The sequence below is a fragment of the Leptonychotes weddellii genome, chromosome 11 (assembly GCF_054177405.1).
Source record: "Leptonychotes weddellii isolate Sample4059 chromosome 11, ASM5417740v2, whole genome shotgun sequence".
Lineage (NCBI taxonomy): Eukaryota > Metazoa > Chordata > Mammalia > Carnivora > Phocidae > Leptonychotes > Leptonychotes weddellii.
The window spans coordinates 11,722,115-11,744,577 of NC_138379.1; the positions used below are offsets into that span (position 1 = coordinate 11,722,115).

General features: G+C 37.4%; 1 protein-coding gene and 1 pseudogene across 1 annotated transcript; both read left to right on the forward strand.

Annotated features, from left to right (window-relative positions):
* Positions 1 to 6,174: 6,174 nt before the first annotated feature.
* On the forward strand, positions 6,175 to 7,107 carry LOC102729792 (olfactory receptor 4C46-like). The gene has a single exon (XM_031017801.2). The coding sequence runs from the start codon at positions 6,175 to 6,177 to the stop codon at positions 7,105 to 7,107; it is 933 nt and encodes a 310-aa protein (XP_030873661.2).
* Positions 7,108 to 8,393: 1,286 nt separating this feature from the next.
* On the forward strand, positions 8,394 to 16,615 carry LOC102730089 (olfactory receptor 4P4-like; annotated as a pseudogene).
* Positions 16,616 to 22,463: the final 5,848 nt, after the last annotated feature.

A 22,463-nucleotide genomic window follows, 5' to 3' on the forward strand; every position in this document is an offset into this window, starting at 1 on the left:
GGACTCTGAGAAACAAACTGAGGGTTCTAGAGGGGAGGGTGTTGGGGGGATGGGTTAGCCTGGTGATGGCTATTAAATAGGGCATGTACTGAATGGAGCACTGGGTGTTATACACAAACAATGAATCATGGAATGCTACATCAAAAACTAATGATGTAATGTATGGTGATTAACATAACATAATAAAAAAAAATACAGAGCTACCCTATGACCCAGCAATTGCACTACTGGGTATTTACCCCAAATACACAGATGTAGTGAAAAGAAGGGCCATATGCACCCCAATGTTCATAGCAGCAATGTCCGCAATAGCCAAACTGTGGAAAGAGCCGAGATGCCCTTCAACAGACAGAGAAAGAAGATGTTTTCCATATATACAATAGGATATTACTCACCCATCAGAAAGGATGAATACCCAACTTTTACATCAACATGGGTAGGACTGGAGGAGATTATGCTAAGTGAAATAAATCAGGAGAGAAAGTCAATTATCATATGGTTTCACTTATTTGTGGAACATAAGGAATAGCATGGAGGACTTCAGGAGAAGGAAGGGAAAAATGAAGGGGGGGGGGAATCAGAAGGAGAGATGAACCATGAGACACTATGCACTCCGAGAAACAAACTGACGTTTTTGGAGGGAAGGGGGTTGGGGGGATGGGTTAGCCCGCTAATGGGTATTAAGGAGGGCACGTACTGCATGGAGCACTGGGTGTTATATGAAAACAATGGATCGTGGATCACTACATCAAAAGCGAATGATGTATTGTATGGTGACTAACATAGCATAATAAAATAAATTACAATTTTAAAAAATGTAAAAAAAAAAGGCTTTAACAATGAAGAACAGAAAGGTACTTGTTCAGCTTGATAAGAAGCATATCTACAAAACCTACAAGCACCGTATTATATCATAGTAAATACTTTCTTTCAGGCATTGGAACAAGTCAAGCAATTCCACTCATCATTTCTTTTCTGCATTGTCCCTTACATTCTAGCCATTACAATAAGATGAGAAAAAGAAATAAAGACATACAGATTGGATAGGAAGAGACAGGTTGCAAAAACATATTTATGTGCAGATGACATGATTATATAGGTAGAAAATGTTAAGTGGCCTACAAAAATTCTAATGGACCTAATTAGTTAATTTAGCAAGGTCATAAGATACAATGTAAATAAAAAATACCTCATATATTTCTGTAAATGCAACAATTAGAAATTAAAATTAGAAACAACTGTATGTAGAATACTATTTTAAAACGTAAAATTTGAGGGGCACCTGAGTGGCTCCGTTGGTTGAGTATCCAACTCTCGGTCTTGTCTCAAGCTCATGATCTTGGGGTTGTGAGATCGAGCCCTGTGTCAGGCTTCACACTCAGCATGGAGTCTGTTTGAGATTTTCTGTCTCTCCTTCTCCCTCTGTCCCTCTTCCCACTTGTGCATGCTCTCTCTCTCTAAAATAACAAAATAAATAAAATCTGTAAAACAAAATTTGAGGAATTTTTTTTTTAAGAGAGAAAGAGAGAGAGTGAGGGGAGAGGCATAGGGAACTAGAGAGATAGACTCTCAAGCAGACTCCACGCCCAGCACAGAGCCTTCCACAGGGCTCAATATCATGACCCTGAGATCATGACCCAAGCCAAAATCAAGAGTCAGTCGCTCTACCAACTGAGCCACCCAGGTGCCCCAGGAATAAATTCTAAAAGTATATTCAAAACCTGTATATGAAAACTAGAGGAACGCATTGGTGGCTCAGTCAGTTAAGCATCTGTCTTCGATTCAGGTCATGATTCCAGGGTCCTGGGATCAAGCCCCACGTGGGGCTCTCTGCTCAGTGGGGAGCCTGCTTCTCCCTTTGTCTGCCACTCCCCCTGCTTGTGTTTGTTCCTCTCTTTATCTCTGACAAATAAATAAAATCTTAAAAAAAAGAAAACTAAAAAACACTGCCAATAGAAATTAAATAGAAAAATGGAGAAATATACTTTGTCATTGGGTTAAAAGACTCCACTTTTACCATGTCATTCTCTGCTTTCAGTACAATTCCAATAACAATCTCAACAGTATTTTTAAAGAAATTATCAATTCTATTCTGAAATTTATATAGAAATACACAAATTTAAAAGAATCTTGAAGATTAAAACATATTCAAAGAAAAAACAAACAAACACATACACTACATAGTTTGGATGCTTACTCTACTTAAATTCAAGAATTGCTATAAAACTCATAATCAGTGCTGTGTGGTATTGGCTTAGGGATAAACACTGAGACCTTGAAACCAACAGAATGCCTAGATATAGGCCTAATTATATGAATTTTTACAAAGATGTCAAGTAATTCAATGGGGAAAGTATAGACTTTTCCACAAATTATACTGGATCAATTGCATATCCATATGAGAAAAAAAATCTAAACCACAACCTCACCTCATACCATACACAAAAATGAACTCAAAATGAGTCAGAGGTCTACATGTTAAAGCTAAATCCTAGAAATTCCAGAAGAAATCCTTTTGACCTTGGGGGTAGATGATATTTATTAGATACAAAACAATAATCATGAACAATGAGAAAAAAATAAAAATTGGAATTTGTCCAAGTTTTAAAACTCAGTGCTTATCAGGTAACACCATTTTTAAAAATGAAGAGGCAATCCACGGATTAGGTGAAAATATTGTATATATACACAACACACATATGACAAAGACCTGTATTTTTTGTAAAGAAAATTTATAAATTAGTCATAAGGAAACCAGATCCCTTAGGTTTAAATTATGCAAAGGGCTTGAACAAAAGTATACAAAAGAAGGTATACAAATGGCCAATAATAATATGAAAAAAAAATCTCAACATCATTAGTCATCAGGAAAGCAAATTAAAACCACAACAATACATCACTTCAGGTCTCCTAGAATGACTCAAAGGAAATAACAGTACCAGCTGACAAAGATGTGGAACAACTGGGACTCGTCTTGTGTTTTGAGCTCTCTCTACAAGTTTAAAGTTGCCCGGTATTCCATACTGCCCAAACCATGAATCCCAAAGATAACTAATTGGGAGCTTTTCAAGTTTCTATTTACTTCCTGCCTCTTGAAGAATGTAAAAACAAACAAACAAACAAAAAAGGCTTTTGGAGTCAAGAACCTTAAAGCGGCTGCCATTGATTTCATGCCCTCACTGCTCCAGCTCTCGAGCAATCAGTAGCAGGTTCCAGAGAAGTTTTATTATTGCTAAGGAGGCAGAAGTTCTCTCTGTGACACGAGTCAACAGGTTAACTACATCACAGGTCACCACACTGGAATTACGCCATTTTTCTATTTGCCTGACATTCAGGTTTCTTAGAAACTGAAGTTTATTTAGAGGAAGGGGATTCCGACATGTTTGTGTACCAAGTACTGGGCATTCAATTCCCTATTCAAATTTGGATGTTTGTCAAAATGTCTCTTCAGCATGGTTTATAAGACAAAGCCTTTCTGTCAGAGGAGATAATTAATTCCTGGGAGAGAAAGTAGCAACACAAAAGCCCTTGAACCTTTATGGAAACCTCTTTAAATATCCCTGCAGTGCAAGGTGAAAATGATTTTTGTTGATCACATTTGCAGAGCAAGATTCATTAAGATTAGAATGACACATTTGAATGTTTTTACTCCATACTTCTTGCACCTTGTCTATGGGACCAGAGCCATCTGTAGATGACTTCTCCATAGTGTTTCAAAATAATCCATTCTAAATTCAAATCCCAAGTGTTCTGTAAAAACAATTTGAGGCTTTAGGCTAGAAGGGAAGCTTTTGATTGATAAAAACACTTTCTTAAAAGCTGTTGATTTGATATCAAATTATTTGAATAGTCTCTTACTGGGTGTGTCATATCTTTCATATTGAATGTTACTTATCTGAGAGGATGTCAGTTTGAAGATGCGATTATTTCTGAACACCCCCAAACATCATTAAGATCTTCTAAGTCTGTAAGGTAAGTTTTACATATTGCTGATGCATCTTAAAGATTGTTACTTCCCATATATATTAATCATTGTTTCAGTCCCTTCAAATACAGTATTAGAGTATTTCATCCTCACCCCATTTCTTCAAGATAGTTGGTAAATATCATTCACCTAAGCTGACAGATGAAAAATTTGAAACTCGAGGAATTGAAGCCAATTGTAAGACCCTCCTCTTCGTCACCAAACAGCATGCTTTTTCAGTGAGACATTTAGTTTAATAATCTGGACTAAACACGAGAGTGAAAACAAAATGTAAACACACTTCTCACATAGAAGAGACATAAGTATGAATAATAAATGAAAGATATCATCAGCTGTGTAGTCCAAGCATGAATGGAGAATTCTTTCTGGTAATAAAGCTACAGATAATTGAGTCTGTATGTCTTCTTTTTTTTTTTATTAACGATTTTATTTATTTATTTGACAGAGAGAGAGATAGAGCAGGAACACAAGCAGGGGGAGTGGGAGAGGGAGAGGCAGGCTTCCTGCAGAGCAGGGAGCCCGATGTGGGACTCGATCCCAGGACCCTGGGATCACAACCTGAGCTGAAGGCAGACGCTTAATGACTGAGCCACCCAGGCACCCGAGTCTGCATGTCTTCTTTAAAAGTAAAATTGGAGAGGATTCATCCTGAACTTCTTGCACAGTTAAATTATTGCATCATTATCACTCAATATGTCAAATAATTCCTATATCCTAGGTGGCTACACAGTTACAAAATAGATGAAAGTCCTCTGTGTGTACAACACCGTGGTGATATGTTCAAATATCAGTTTGATATTTGACAATTCTCATAAAAATTCTCATAAAAACCTTGGATATTGGGGCGTCTGGGTGGCTCAATTGGTTAAGCGACTGCCTTCGGCTCAGGTCATGATCCTGGAGTCCCGGGATCGAGTCCCGCATCGGGCTCCCTGCTCAGCAGGGAGTCTGCTTCTCCCTCTCCCACTCCCCGTTTGTGTTCCCTCTCTCGCTGTGTCTTTCTCTGTCAAATAAATAAATAAAATCTTTAAAAAAAAAAAAAAAACCTTGGATATGGATATTATTAATCTTGCTTTATAGATGAGGAAACAAGGATGTATTGTGCTAGAAAGGTACTCCAGGTAAAAGAAAATGCAAGGGGAAAAATCAGAATTCTACCCTGGTCTTTTTGATTTTCAAAACAAAACACTTAACCACAGTGGAAATCCTTTTCGACATTCAACAGATGGTTTGCTTTGGAGATGGACTGTAGTAGGGAGAACTAGGTCTGAGGGAGAAGTCAAGATAAAAAGATCTTTCAATGAATACAGTACAACATTTTATTTGAAAACTGGGAGTTCAAGCATGTCAGTGTGTGTGTGTGTGTGTGTGTCTCCTAATGAAATTGGGTTTCATACACTTGCCTCCATAGTACTAATAAAGCAATCACAATTATTGTGGTCATATAAAAAGGAAATTACTAGTTCCATGTTGTTATTATAACAGAGGGCATGGGTAAGAATTTGGAGGAAAAACATGAACAAGTATAATCTGAACTAATCTTGGTTCTGCCCTTAATTAGCATCTTGATCTTGGCAGGATCTTTAACTTCTCTGTGTTTCTATTACATAAAGTATAAAATAAGTATAAAAGAAATAGCTGGAATTACCTTACAGGGTTGTGGTGGGGATTAAATCAGCAAATGTCTTATGAAGTTCTTTATTAAAATTATATCCCTTATTCCCCCTTCCTCAAATTTCTCTTCACTTTTCCTCCTATATTTTCACTGTCTGCCTATGGATCCTCATTTCTTAAGGATAGAGGGAAAATTTCTTAACCCCGCATTCATAGCCTTTACATCATAAACTACCTCTCCTTTCTTCCTTAGCTGCCACTATGTGTAGGATCTACTACTTCATGTTAGGCTTAGTCACCTCAGATGATGAAGTGTGCACAAATGATCTCCCGCCTGTGTGTTTACAAAGTTCCCCACGTCCATACTCAACAGAAATTTCTCCAAGGAGATAAATCAAATAATCTTAAAGAACTCAAAACTTCTTTTCTATCTCAAAAAACCTCATGAGAATTCACAAATCATTAGAATCTAGGTATTTTTTATTTACTAGATGAAGAAGCTTAATCAATTCAAGGTTACATTAAACAAAAGTGATTTTTTTTTCAGGTAGTGCAATTAATCACACTATGAAATAATGGTGAATAGGAACAATGTGACAGAGTTTGTTCTACTGGGGCTCACAGAGAATCCAAAGATGCAGAAAATCATATTTGTTGTGTTTTTGGTCATCTACATCGTCTCTGTAGTAGCAAATGTGTTCACCGTGGTCACTATCACTACCAGCCCATTACTGAAGTCCCCCATGTACTTTTTCCTTGCCAATCTCTCCTTCATTGATGCCTGCTATTCTTCTGTCAATAACCCTAAACTGATCATAGATTCACTCCGTGAAAAGAAGACCACCACATTCAATGCATGTATAACCCAAATCTTTGGGGAACATTTCCTTGGAGGTGCTGATGTCATCCTGCTCACTGTGATGGCCTATGACCGCTATGTGGCCATCTGCAAGCCATTGTACTACACGAACATCATGAATCGGAGGGTGTGTGGCCTGCTAATGGGAGTGGCGTGGGTTGGAGGCTTTCTTCATGGAGCCATACAGATCCTCTTTATCATTCCTTTACCCTTCTGTGGCCCTAATGTCATAGATCACTTTTTGTGTGATCTGAACCCTTTGCTCAATCTTGCCTGCACTGATACACACACTCTAGGGCTCTTCGTTGCTGCCAACAGTGGTTTCATTTGTGTCTTACTCTTCCTCCTCTTGATCATCTCCTATGTGGTCATTCTGCACTCCCTAAGGAACCATAGCTCGGAGGCGAGGCGCAAAGCCCTTTCCACCTGTGTCTCCCACATCACAGTGGTTGTCCTATTCTTTGTGCCCTGCATATTTGTGTACTTGAGACCTGCGACTACTTTATCTATTGATAAGGCAGTTGCAGTGTTCTACACCATGATAACGCCCATGTTAAATCCTTTAATCTATGCCTTAAGAAATGAGCAAATGAAAAATGCCATCAGGAAATTGTGTAGTAGTAAAAAAGTTATTTCAGGTAAGAAATAAGTATGCTTGAATCTCATCATTGATTCAATGGAAACAAAGGTCAAAAGACATTTTGGATGATCTCAGCAAGGATTACTTACCAAATAAAGAAAAGAGTAAATTGCAATGAATGATAGATTCTGCACTGAGAGGAAGAGAAATGTGTGCAAAAAAGAGAAAACCTAACCACAGATTATGCTACCATATATATATATATATTCCCTATCTATAAATTCTAACATATTTTTATTAAGAATTGGAATTCTGCTCATTTTTATACAACAGCATTGATGATAACATGTTGCCTTTAAAATTATGGTATAAAATGACTATAGGGTTATAAAAGCAAAGAGCCATTTAGACTTCAGAGTCATTTTATATTGCTCATGTTACACATCTTAGGCTGCTAACCCATCAGACTGCTTCCAATTGTATGGACAAAGCTTTATGAATAAAGCTGCTGTGAAACATCCATGTGCAGGTTTTTTGGTGGACATAAGTTTTCAACACTTTTGGGTAAATGGCAAGGAGTGAGATTGCTGGACTACAGTAAGAATATGTTTAGATTTGTAAGAAACTGACAAACTGTCTTCCCAAATGGCTGCACCATATTGTTTTCCCACCAGCAATAAAGGAGAGTTCCTGTTGCTCCACATTCTTACCAGCATTTGTTGGTGACAGTGTCCCATATTTTGGTCTTCCTAATGGGTGTATTGTGGTAAAACCAACTTTAAGTCATTTGCTTATCCAAAATGTGCAGATTAGTTAATTCAAGAAGGCTCATGGACTTGAAGCCATTGGTCCAAACCTCACAATTAAAATATGACAGGTTAAGAATCTATGCCATGTTTGACCTGACAAAAACATATTGATCCCATCCATCATTGTGAATTCTAAGATCAAAAAAGTGTGCTTTGGTCAATTTATGATGAATTCTATATACAACAAATTTCTTTTTTTTTTTAAAGATTTTATTTTATTTATTTGACAGAGAGAGAGAGAGACAGCTAGAGAGGGAACACAAGCAGGGGGAGTGGGAGAGGGAGAAGCAGGCTCCCGGCCGAGCAGAGAGCCCGACGCGGGGCTCGATCCCAGGACCCTGGGATCATGACCTGAGCCGAAGGCAGACGCTTAACGACTGAGCCACCCAGGCGCCCCTATACAACAAATTTCTTACATAAAGTTAGACTTTATTCCAAGGGCAGTGGGCCATTACCCACAGTTTCTAGACAGCTACTAAGGGAAGAAGAACTAAAATAAATGAGATTAAAAATAGGGGGTAAACTCAGCTGAGACGAACAGCAACAATGACATTTACTGTGGGAATTGTCATTTCTGGGTACAGGATGGAACTGAGGATCCAAGGTTTATACACATTGACAGCAACTGCTGAGACATGAAGGAATCCTCAGAGCTTTGGTCAGAGATGTAGGGAATCTCAAGGACACATCAGATTTTCCCTTGATTCATTTGTGAAGCCACATAGCATAACCAGGAGAGAAACAGACTTTTAAAAGACAGCATTAATTCTCCGTTTACCAAACTGTTTTAGATGTTTATCACATTGTATTATCGGTAGTTTGTTCCTCTTTAGAAAGAACAGTATTCCACAGTATGGCTCTACCACATTTTGTATACTTATTCACTAGCTGATGGACATTTGAATTGTGTCCAGGTAATGGCCATAGTGAATGATGAGCTGTGAACATTCATGTGCAAGCCTTTGTGTGGACATAGATTATCATTTCTCTTGGATTGATACCTAAGAGTGGCATTGCTGAGTTATATGATAAGTGTATGCTAGCATTTTAAGAAACCACCAAAGTGTTTTCAAAAGTGGTGGTGTTTTGTTACATTTCCACCAACAATATATGAGCGTTACCATTTCTCTACAACCTCACCCATACTTGGCATTGTCAGTCTTTTTAAATTTAGCATAGAGTTGTTCAAAATATTCTCTTATGACTCATTCTTTCTGTAGGGTCCTTAGAAATAGTATTATAATACTAAAGGATTCTAAATTATAAATTATATTATAAAGTATATAATCTAAAGTATACATATATGTATGTGTGTGTGTGTATATATATATATGTATATGTATACTTTAATAAAATTGAAGACTGATAACCTCCTGTGTGGTTGGTATTATTCCATCCATTTTGAGATGAGGAAAGAGTGTCAGAGAATTAGATTGATGGTAATAATAACAATAAGAGTATTTATTATAATTGAATATATAGTGGCTCTGAGTGTTTTTGCAGACATTTTCTGATTTAATCCCCATCACAAACCTGTAAGATAATTCTTGCTATTGTTTTATACTTATTTTATACATTATGTAATGGAAACATAGAGAAGTTAAAGATCCTGCCAAGATCAAGATGCTAATTAAGGGCAGAGCCAAGATTACTTCAGATTATACTAGTTAATGATTTTCCTCCAAGTTCTTACCCATGCTCTCTATTGCTATAGTTAACAGCACTGAACTAGTAATATCTTCCTTATATGACCATAATAATTATAACTGCTTTATTACTACTTTGGAGGCAAGTGTATATAACACTATTATATTAGCAGACACACACAGACATTCAGAACTTTTATATAAGCAATCATTTCACTTTGTGTACAGATAAATTTAGTTCTCTTACTTTGTAATGTCAGTTTAGCATAATTTCAAGTAATAACATCAATATACATAATTCAATTTCATAGTTTGTACTAGTAACTAACAAATAGAAATTGGATTTTAAAAATCCTATTTGTAATGTCTTATAGTTATAAAATAATTGAGAATAAATGTAGCAAGATATAAGGAAAACATGTACTCTGAAAGTAAAATATTCATTAAAAGAATATAAACACCTTAATAAGTAGAAAAAAGACTGTGTTTGTGGACAGATGTTTCAACATTATTAAGAGCTGAATTCTCCCCAAAGGAATCTCCAGATTCAAGCATTCTCAAACGAAATTACAGGCACATATTCAAAATTTTTGCAAATGGATTTAAAACTCCTATGGAAATACAAGAGCCTTAAATTAGGTCCCAGAACATTAAAAAAGAACGAATTTGGAGAACTTATACTATCTGATTTCAGCGATGTTACAAAACTGCTGTGTTCAAAATGATGTGGTATTTTCATAAAGATATCCCAGAAGACCAACAAAGCAGACTAGAGAGCCCAGTGGTAGCTCTGTACATACATGGTCAAGTAATCTCAGCAAAAGTCTGCAGTCAATTCAGTGGTGAAAAAATAGTTTTTGCAACAAATGATAGTGGAAATATTGGGCATCTTTACCTACCCCACAAAACAAATAAAACAAAAAAGGCAAAAAACCCTTTATCTATACATCACACTGGTACAGATTTATTTAAAATGGATCTTGGAGCTATATGTGAGATGTAAAAGTTAAAAAAAATGGCGTAAAATATAGAATATCCTCATGACCTTGGATTACCAGAAAAATTTTCTGAATGTGAACTAAACGAAAAAAATTTCTGAACTGAACGAGTGTCCAAATAGAGGCGCCTGGATGGTGTAGTTGGTTCAGCATCGTTCTGTTGGTTTCAGGTCAGGTGGTGATCTCCTGGTCCTGAGATCAAGCCCCTAACATGGCTGAGCATGCTGTGTGTAGTCTGTTTGAGAATTTCTCTCCCTCTCTGCCCCTCCACCATGCACTCGTTCTCTCTCTCCCCCTCCTGCCCTCCCTCCTTCCCTCACTCTAAAATAAATAAATATATCTAAAAAAAGTGTCCATAAAAAATGATGATTTATACTTCACCAAAATTATAACTATGCAGCACAACTAGTAGGATGAATTAAACAGTGGAGGATGTGAATGCAACTTGTATCCTTCTCTAAGGGTTGTCCAAGTGTATGTACAGGGAGAAGGTTAGAGATATGACCAGCTATCTCCTGCTATAGATTGGTACAGGTTAGCTCTTGAGGGCAGCTTGGTCAACACTGGGCATACCGCTGATGTAGACAAGCTCTAAATCACTGGGTTATAATGTCCTTTAAGATGAAGTTCTAAAATCCTTCAATTCCTCGGGGTGCCTGGGTGGCTCAGTTGGTTAAGCGACTGACTTCCAATTCCTCAAGGTTATTAAATATTTAAAGACCTGAAGAAGCAGTAAACTAGAATAACCTATTTTCTTGTTTCAATTGATTACTGGCTATTTGAGCTAGTTATTCAACCTCTAGAAACTGCTGTGTTTTTATCTACATAGTAAAGCTAATAATATGTGTGTCAAAATATGCATTATTGTGAACATCAAGTAATACGATGAACTTAATCCACCCAACAATCTCTCAGTACATTTTTTGTTATTTTTTGGCTAATGAGATTGATCTGAAGCAGATTAAATATTATAAAATTTGATTTCCTGACACTTCTTGCATGAGAAAACTTTACATGCATGGATTGGCATATGGTAGAGAGAGACTGCCTGGCTTCAGTGCATGAGGATGAGACTGCATCTAAACAACCTGTGAATAGTCAGCGAGCAGAGAAAGAACCAGATGGGAGACACATTAAAGGCTTTGGTGTACTTTGCTTCCTTCCTCTGATTTTTTCATATCATTTTTGCTTTTCCTCCCTCCAAAGTTATGGGGAAGAATTTTTTATTCCTTTCTTTTTTTTGTCTACCTTTTTCCATCAGCTCATCCATCAATGCTAACATCATACCAAAGTCATTATTTTATTTACCTACCTACCCTGCACACCGAAGATCTTGATAATTTCCCAAAAAAGGACTGAAAGTGGCCATCTTTGGTTCTCCTTCTCCTACTTCATCTCTAACCTGGTACTATTACAGGCTATAATTTCCCTCCTGTTCTTCAGAAAGCTGGAAGAGCACAGGGCAGTCAGACTTAGCCTTTTGGGGCCTTCAGGGAAAAAGGGTCAATTTTTTTTCCAGATAAGCAATTGTGGAAAGTTTATAGCCAAGAGCACCAAGCACATTAATGTGATGACGGCTTTGCAACACTTGGGCCAAGACCTGTCTGGAAATGCCCCTGGGAATATAATTACGTAAAGATTTCAAAGACCTATTAATCATCATATTGCCACATAAGTTTGTATTCTGTTTCTCTGAACCATATTATCTTCAGGCATAGGCATAAAATAAAGGGATGATTCCTAGGACCTAAATACTCGTGTTAAGTTTTGCAGGAATATAAAAACCCATTTTGCCTATTTTTCCTCAGCACTATCATTGGGCAGCTAAATCAGCTTTCATAATTCTCACCTGCTTTCCTGAGGGATGAAGATCTACTTCTTGCATCACTGAGTCTTAGTGAATCCTGGAAGTCCACTTCTCTTATAAACTGTAGAAATTTAAGAAGTGTTGAAATAGTCAAAATATTTGCAGAGAATTCATCTGGATGTGTTTGAAATCTGGGTTTGTAACTCTTCGCATTTGATTCCAGATTTTGGTACTAGAGACAAACTGGCAGAGTTACTACCTGAGGATGGAATGCTTCCTGATGCAGTCCCAAAACTAACCAGACAGCCACTCAGATCTTATGGTTAGTGAATTACCCTTGTCACCTTGGTATGGGAAGGGTCCCACCACACATGTGCTAGGCTAACTGTGTGTTCTTTATGTTACTTCTATATAATTTCATTCTAAAGCATATAACTTCTCTTGCAGCATATGACAATTTATTACTATAAAAATGTTTCAGCAAGCTTTAGTTTTAGTGGCACATTAGCTATAAGCGAAATTCTCCCTTTTGGGGAGCAAAACAGTAGATTTAGATAAACTATCTTCAAGTTGGCAGTGAATTTCATTGTGTCCCCAACTCTTGAATACAAGCAGTCCTCCATATTCCTATTAAGCAAAGATGAGTTTGGGCACCTGGGTGGCTCAGTCTGTTAAGCATCTGCCGTCTGCTCAGGTCATGATCCCAGGGTACATCGGGCTCCCTGCTCTTTGGAGAGCCTGCTTCTCCTTCTCCCTCTCCCCCTGCTTGTGCACTCTCTCTCTTTCTCTATCTCTCTTTCAAATAAATAAATGAAATCTTTGAAAAAAAGAAACAGACCAGTTTGTGCTTGAATATGTATAATAACAAAGAATTTCTTATATTACAAAACATCTGCCTGACTAAAATAGAGTAGTTTCATCTGAGTCAACCATGGTAAGTTTATGGCACCCTACATTCTGTTACATTAAGGGAAAGTTTGAATCTGTGGTAGAAACTTTTATTTAAATATGACAGGTTGTATTCCTTCATAAACAGCATTTTCAAAAAGGTACACATAATTTGTATTAAATAATACCAAAAAGTAAGTGTTTGTGTACATTTTTGTAGAGAAAAAAATAGACTAGTGACTAGTGTTAAAAAACAGGCTAAGATAACCCATTGATTAAGATATTATTAACACAGTTTCAGTAAGAGATTGTTGAAATTGGAGTTTGTCATGATCATACTTGCTAAATCCATGTTGTAAATGTTCTTTTTTATTTCCTTTATTTTCCCATTGATTGTGTGTGTGCACGCATGACGGTCTGTGGTCCTAACCTAATCACTCAGAGATGAAAGACTGTAAAAGAAAATGACAGTTTTGAACCACACATGTCCCTGGCTATTTCATGTTACCTCATGTATTCCTCACTAAAATTCTGAATTTTGTAATGATAGCTTAGTTGCGAAATGAGGAAGAGGAGGCCTAAAGAGAGATGAAGCCATTTGCTCCAGGATCACACTGGTCAGTTGATTTGAGATGCCTCAGCGTTTCTGCCCCTTTCTGTGTTGCTACTGTTTCAACCACTTGTTCAGTGGTTGCCTGATGTTCTTTATTTACCAATTGTGACTTCAGTAGTTCCATGGGAGGGGTCCTCGGTATCATTTTATTGTTTTATGACAGCAATTCTCCTCAACTGACTTTCCCTCTTCCCTTTTACCTTTGCTAACAGCACTGATCATAGAGCAAGTTTCCTCAGAATACAGGCTGGGGTTTTGAGCTATTGGAGATGAAATTCCAATGATGATCTAGAAAACAAGCAGGAATCCTGATGAGGAATTTGCATTTTTGTAAAACTGAAGGCAAATTATTTCAAATGTTTTAGAATCAGCAAATCCAAGAATACATGTGTGTATTAAATGTTCTGTACCTCTTTACTTACATACATTCTCAAAAAGGCAGACGGGGTGTTGGTCAACCCATTGTGTTGCATATTCTTTTCTGCTCAGAGGAAGAATCAAAAGAGTTTTTCCCTACTGTCCTTCATGACATCCCTCTCAGGTCTCTCCCTTGAAAGATAGCCCCATATGATACCATATGTTTCACTTATTTGTGGAACATAAGGAATAGCATGGAGGACACTAGGAAAAGGAAGGGAAAAATGAAGGGGGGGGGATTGGAGGGAGAGATGAACCATGAGAGACTATGGATTCCAAGAAACAAACTGAGGATAGAGGGGAGGAGGGTGAAGGAATGGGTTAGCCCGGTGATGGGTATTAAGGAGGGCACACATTGCATGGAACACTGGGTGATATATGCAAACAATGAATCATGGAACACTACATCAAAAATTAATGATGTATTGTATGGTGACTAACATAAGAAAAGAAAATAAAATTTAAAAAAAAAACAAACAAAAAAAGAAAGATAACCCCAGATTGAGGAAGAAACAGGATTTCTGTCTTTTCGTATTTACAGTGTGTTACTTTAAAATCCTGAGAAATTACTTAAATTCTCTTGATATGTCTCTTCTGTTTAGAATCAGAGATTTGAATTGGTCCAGTGATTTCCATACTTCTATTGTCCAAGTCTACTTAGATAAATGTTGCCTATACATCAATTTGTTTTAGTAATTAGGTATATCTGAAAAATTAACATTGTTTCTACCTCATAAACAAAGATTAGTATCAGTTGCAGTAAGTAGAAGATAGGTCAACGATCCTCACACTCTTAAGCTTTTCAGTACTCCTTAGTTACAGTTAACTGCTGAACCCTCTGTGACATAATTGTATTATTTTGTTATATAAAGGAGGCTAGGGATCCTTGTTATAGATCCTGAAAGCAAAGTAGGAACAAATTGAAAATTTCTACACTTATGAGGTTAGAATTTTGAATAGTAATTTAAAATAGAATTGATGTCTTACGGTACAGACCATTCTAAAAATGCCCTAGCTGTCAACTATTTGCCATCTCAAATCTTTTTGAGGAGTATCAATAACATAGGTATTACTTCTAGGACTTTTATATGACCAGAACATAGAAATATTTTGCTTTGTGCTCTTATTCTGTTATGTTGCCCTGTTGGCAGGAAACCTTCTGATCCTTGTCTCCATTCGATGCAGCCCTCTTTTTTTTTTTTTTTAAGATTTTATTTATTTATTTGACAGAGAGAGAGAGACAGCAAGCGAGGGAACACAAGTAGGGGGAGTGGGAGACTAAGAAGCAGGCTTCCCGCTGAGCAGAGAGCCCGATGTGGGGCTCCATTCCAGGACCCTGGGATCATGACCTGAGCCGAAGGCAGACTCCTAACGACTGAGCCACCCAGGCGCCCCAATGCAGCCCTCTTTTTCATCAACCCATGTACTACTTCTTCAGGCACTTATCCTCTATGGACATCTGCTACACCTTGACGGTTACACCCAAGTTAATTGCTGACCTGCTAGTCCAAAGAAAAACCATCTCTTAGAGTAATTGCAGGTTACAGGTCCTTACAGTGCACTTCTTTGGAGGCACTGAGATCTTCATTCTTACCGCCATAGCCTTTGATCATTATGCTGCCATCTGCAAACCTCTCCACTATGTGATTACCATGAACAGGACAAGGTGCAATCTCCTCTTAGCTACTTGGGCTGGTGGGGCCGTCCATGCCTTTCCTCTATTTTCCACTGCAATTGGCTTGCCCTTCTGTGGTCCTAATGAAATCGATCACTACTTCTGTGATGTTTTTCCTTTGCTAAAGGTGGCCTGCACTGATACGTACATCACTGGTGTCCTTGTGGTTGCCTTTTCAGGTATGTTTGGCTTAGTAGTCTTTATTGTTTTATTTGTTTCTTATGGGATAATATTGTTCACTTTAAGAAATCTCTCAGCTGGGCGCCTGGGTGGCTCAGTTGGTTAAGCGACTGCCTTCGGCTCAGGTCATGATCCTGGAGTCCCGGGATCGAGTCCCGCATCGGGCTCCCTGCTCAGCGGGGAGTCTGCTTCTCCCTCTGACCCTCCTCCCTCTTGTGCTCTCTGTCTCTCATTCTCTCTCTCGCAAATAAATAAATAAAATCTTAAAAAAAAAAAAAGAAATCTCTCAGCTGAGGAAAGACGCAAAGCCCTCTCCACCTATGGGTCTCATATCACTGTGGTCATCTTATTTTTTGGGCCTGTAATCTTTATCTACCTTAGACCACCTACTACTTTTCCTGAGGACAAAGTATTTGCTCTATTTTATACCATCATTGCTCCTATGTTCAATCCCCTAATCTATACTCTGAGACATTCAGAGATGAAAAAAGCCATGAGAAAGGTTTGGTGCCCATCACTATGTTCAAATGAAGCACACAGTTAATTTGAAGAAGTTTATTGGCTAAGCAACTCTGAGAAGGAAAAGAGGGAGATGTGAGTGAAAATAGCAGGGATTATCTCATGGGGTTTGTGGACCATTAGACTCACTCCCCAGCTGCGTGAATGGAAGCAATAGCTCTACAAGTTCAAAGTGATCATTGAGCAAGTCCTTATTATTGCATACCAAAATTAACTGGTAATTAAGTTAAATTTATGGGTTACTAAGATGGTATTTGTGGGGGAAACTTCATGAAAAACAATTGAACCAGAACAAAAAAATAAATTTTAAAAAATGGTATATTAGTTTGTGAATTTTAAAGGAAAATATTTTAATGACGCTTTTATTAAAACATTGGAAATAGAGGCCAGACCACTCAATGACAGACATCCTTTGGTAGTTCAGAAGTTGTAATCGGAAAAAAAAAAAAAGCTACAATCTAAAACTATAAGATTTAATTTAAATTTCTTAGAAATATTTATATATATATCCTCTAGTTCATACAGAAATCAGTTGTGTAAAGAAATAAACATTTAGTGTAGGTTTTGTATTTTATATTTTTATTTTTTTAAAAGATTTTCTTTATTCATATGAGAGAGAGAGAGAGATAGTGTACCAGGGAGCATGAGCACAAGCCAGAGCTGGTGGCGGGGGCAGAGGGAGAGAAAGAAGCAGACTCCCTACTGAGCAAGGATCCTGATGCAGGGCTCCATCCCAGGACCCTGGCATCACAACCAGAGCTGAGGGCAGTTGCTTAACCGACTGAGCCACCCTGATGTCCCAAGTAGAATCTGTTTTAAAATGGTTCCTGGGGTGGGGGGATCAACTCTCCTGATATAATAAATAGTGAAGACAGAGTGAGAATCTATAATTCAGAATGCTGAAACACACTTCCTGGCATTCCACCTATTGGCAAGTTATCATTTCCCCTAAAGTTAAAGAACTATATTTAAAATTTATGTGTTGCTCACCCCTACCTGTCTAAATTTGATAACCAAATGATTAGTCCTTGGATCCACAACCAAAGACTTTTCCTACTGCAATGACAAAGAGAGAGAGAGAGAACTAGCAAAGGATAAATAAGATGTGATTTAACCACAAAGTAAATGAAAAAATTAATTCATTTTGGTTACACATGGATGTTTACAGCAGATGTGTTCATCATCAGCAATCCTTGGAAGCCACCAAGATGCCCTACAGTAGGTGAATAAATAAATAAACTACTGTACATCTGGAGAATGGAATATTATTCAGCACTAAAAAGAACTGAGCTAGTAAGGTAAGAAAATATATGCAGAAACTTAAATGCATATTTCAGAGAGAAAAAACACAATGTGAAGGGGCTCCCTGTTGTATGATTTCAACTACAGGTCTTCCTCAACTTACAAGGGAGTTATGTCCCAATAAACCCACCAGAAGTTGAAAATATCTTAAGTCAAAATGCATGGAATACTCCAAACCTACCAGACCTCATAGCTTAGTCTAGCCTACCATAACTGTGCTCAGAACACTTACATTTTTAGCCTAGAGTTGGGCAAAGTCATGGAATACAAGGCCTATTTTGTAAGAAAGCATAGAATACCTCATGTAACTTACTAAATATTCACGTGAAAAACAGAATTGCTATAATTGCTATATGGGTACAGAGTGGTTGTAAGTTTTTTGATTGTTGACCCTCCCGATTGCTTGGCTGACTGAGAGCTGCACCTTGCTGCCCCTGCCCAGCATCACCAGGATTGTACTGCATATCAGTAGCCCGGGAAAAGACCTGAATTCAAAGTTCAAAGTACAGTTTCCACTGCATGTATATCACTTTTTTACCATCGTAAAGTTGGAAAAGTACATGTCAAACCATTGTAAGTTGGGGGCCTTCTATATATAGGACATTCTGGAAAGGGCAAGACTATGGAAACAGCAAAAAGAGCAGTCAGTGGATGCCAAGTTTTAGGGAGGGGAGAGGGATGAGTAGGTGGAGCACAGAGGATTTTTAGGTAGTGAAGCTGTTCTGTATGTCCCTGAATTTTGGAAAATGTTATGTGTCGGTATAGGTTCATTTGGTTGTAACACATGTAGAACTCTGGAGGGAGAGGTTGTCCCAGTGAGGGGGACAGCAGTGTATGGGATCTCTGTGGTTTCTGCTCTATTTTGCAGAGAAAGTAAAACTGCTCTAAAAAACAAAGTTTATTAATCACAAAATACATTGCAGCACAGTACCTAAAGGAAGTCATCTTGTAACTAAATGAAGAGTCTTCTGAAAAAAGATTTTCTAGTGAAAACAGATAACACTTTAAAACCTTACAACTTTAATGAAAGGCTTTTTGCTCGTGCTTCATAGTACGTAAAATAAGATCTCTTAAGACACACAGCAATTATGACAGAGAAGGGACTGGGTAGTGGAATGTTACGAAAAGGAACATGCTTTTACATTAAGTAAATGCGAGCAGGTACCACAAGCATTCTGGGGGCACTGTGCAAAGAAGCAGGAAAAGCAGGAAAAAATGATGAGGGAGAAAAAATTAAGTAGAGTTTTTATAACAAAGAGAAATTGGACAAACTGCCTCCTCAACAGTTACTAATAAAGAAACAAAACTATTGCAAGATTGGATTTTATGCTTTGAAAGAACATCATAAAACATTTTTCAGTCTAAAGTTTGAAAGGCCATGTACTTAAAATGACCAACTTCTCTACTAGAATAAAGATCATCTTCATGTGTAGAATGGGTAGATCAATAAAATGAGCAATATCATGTATGTTGGCAGGGAGGAAATGCAAAAAAGATATGGTAAAATTAGAGAAAAGAAGCTAAGTACAGCAAAGCCTTTAATGTGTTTCCCATCTGGTTCTTTCTCTGCTCACTGACTATTCACAGGTTGTTTAGACACAGTCACATCTGCTTGCACCAAAGCCAGTCAGTCTCTCTCTACATACGCCAATCCAAGCATGTAAATTTCTCGTGCAAGAAGTGTCAAGAAATCAAATTTTATAATCTACTTTGCCAAAGAATGTCACTGAGAGTTTGTTGGGTGGATTAAGTTCATCATATTATTTATCATAATAATACATATTCTGACACACATATTATTATTAGCTTTAGTATGTAGATAAAAACACAGAAGGTTCTAGAGGTTGAATAACTAGCTCAAATAGCCAGTAAGCAATTGACGCAAGGAAATGTGTTATTCTAGTTTATTTCTTCCTCGGGGCTTTAAATGTTTAATAATTCTGAGGAAATGAAGGATCCTAGCACTTCATCTTAAGGAACATTACAACCCAGTGATTTAGAGCTTGTCTACATCAGTGTTATGCCCGGTGTTGACAAAGCTGCACTCAAGAGCTAACCTGTACCAATCTACAGGAGGAAATAGCTGGTCATATCTCTAACCTTCTCCCTGTACACACTTGGACAACCCTTAGAGAAGGATACAAGTTGCATTCACATCCTCAGCTGTTTAATTCATCCCTGTTTATATACTAGTTCTGCTGCAGAGTTTTAGTTTTGATGAAGCGCAAATCATCATTTATTTATGGAGAATTTTGTTTAGATTGATTTATTTATAGGGAGGGAGAGAGAGAGAGTGAGAAAGATAAAACAATCACATGGCTAAGGGCAGTAGGGAGAGAAATTCTCAGAGTCCATGCTGAGTGCTGAGCCCTGCAGAGGGCTTGATCTCAGGACCCCGAGATCACCACCCAACCCGAAACCAAGAGTCAGGTGTTGAACCAACTTCACAACCCAGGCGCCCCTATTTGGACACTTTTTCGTTCACACATGTTTAGAAAATTTTTCTTGTAATCCAAGGTCATGAAGATCTTCTCATATATTTTATACCAAATTTTTTTTAACTTCTACATTTCACATATAGCTCTAAGATCCATTTTAAATAAATCTGTACAGGTGTGATGCATAGATAAAAGGTTTTTTTGCCTTTTTTTTTTTTGCGGTAGATATAGATGGCCAATATTTTCACTATCATTTGTTGCAAAGACTACTTTTTCACCACTGAATTGACTGCAGACTTTTGCTGAAATTAGTTGACCATATATGTGTGCGTCTACTACTGGACTCTAGTTTGCTTTGTTGATCTCTGGGATCTCTTTATGAAAATACCACATCATTTTGAACATCAGTTTGCAACATCACTGGAAATCAGATAGTGTAAGTTCTCCAACTTTGTCCTTTTTTAAAGTTGTGGGAAGTAATTTAGGCTCCTCGTATTTCCATATGAGTTTTAAATCAGTTTGGAAAAATTTTAAATATGTGTCTGTAATTTTGTTCGAGAATGCTTGAATCTGGAGATTCCTTTGGGGGGAATTCAGCTCTTAATAATGTTGAGTCATCTGTCCATTAACACAGTATTTTTTCTATTTATTAATGTATTTATATTCTTTAACAAATATTTTGCTTTCAGAGTACATGTATGCTTTATATCTTGCTACAGTCATTCTTAATTGGTTTATAATTTTAAGATATTGTGATATTACAAAGGGAATTTTTAAAATTTAATTTTTATTTTTAGTTACTAGTACAAACTATGCAATTGATTTTTTTAATTTTTATTGTTATGTTAATTACCATACATTACATCATTAGTTTTTGATGTAGTGTTCCATGATTCATTGTTTGTGCATAACACCCAGTGCTCCATGCAGAACGTGCCCTCTTTAATACCCATCACCAGGTTAACCCATCCTCCCACCCCCCTCCCCTCTAGAACCTTCAGTTTGTTTTTCAGAGTCCATCGTCTCTCGTGGTTCATTTCCCCCTCTGATTTCTCCCCTTCATTCTTCCCCTCCTGCTATCTTCTTCTTCTTCTTTTTTTTTTTTAACATATATTGCATTATTTGTTTCAGAGGTACAGATTCAACAGTCTTGCACAATTCACAGCGCTCACCATAGCATATACCCTCCTCAGTGTCTATCAATTGATTTTTATATATTGATCTTATATCCTACAGTAATGCTAAACTCACATTAAGGAGTAGAACTAAAAACTGTATTCACAGTGAAATGATTGTCTATATAGAAAGTCCTAAGGAATGTTCAGATAAGCTAGTATAATTGCTAAGTCTCAAAGAAATGGTGGACTAATAGATTGAGTTGAGAACATTTTCTTCTGTTCTTTTTAGAAGAGTTTGTATGGAACACACATTATTGTTTTATTTAAAGTTTGGTAGAATCCACCATTGAAGCTACCGAGACAGGAGATAGGATGACAAAACGATATATAAAATTTTTTCAAGGTGTATAGACTATTGAAAAATAACTATTATCTTTTATTTTAGATTTTATATTTATTTATATATATATTTATTTGTTTGAGAGAGAGAGAAAGAGAGGGAGGGTGGGGGAGTGGTAGAGGGAGAGCTAGAGAGAGAATCCCAAGCAGGTCCACACTCATGACCCTGAGATCATGACCTGAGCAAAATCAAGAGTCAGATATTTAATTGACTGAGCCACCCAGGTGCGCTTTAATAAATTAAAAAATAATAATAATTTTTTATTATTATAAAAAATAATAAAATCTATTATTTTTTATGTGTTTGGGTAATTTATATCAAAAGATTTGCCCATCTTATCTAAATTGTTGAATATATTGCCCTTATTATGATCATTATATTCCCTTATTATCCTTCTAAATTCTGTAGAATGTGTAGTGATATTGCCTCTATCATTAAAAATAAGTGTTGGGGGCGCCTGGGTGGCTCAGTTGGTTAAGCGACTGCCTTCGGCTCAGGTCATGATCCCACGGTCCTGGGATCGAGTCCCGCATCGGGCTCCCTGCTCTGCGGGGAGCCTGCTTCTCCCTCTCCCACTCCCCCTGCTTGTGTTCCCTCTCTCACTGTCTCTCTCTC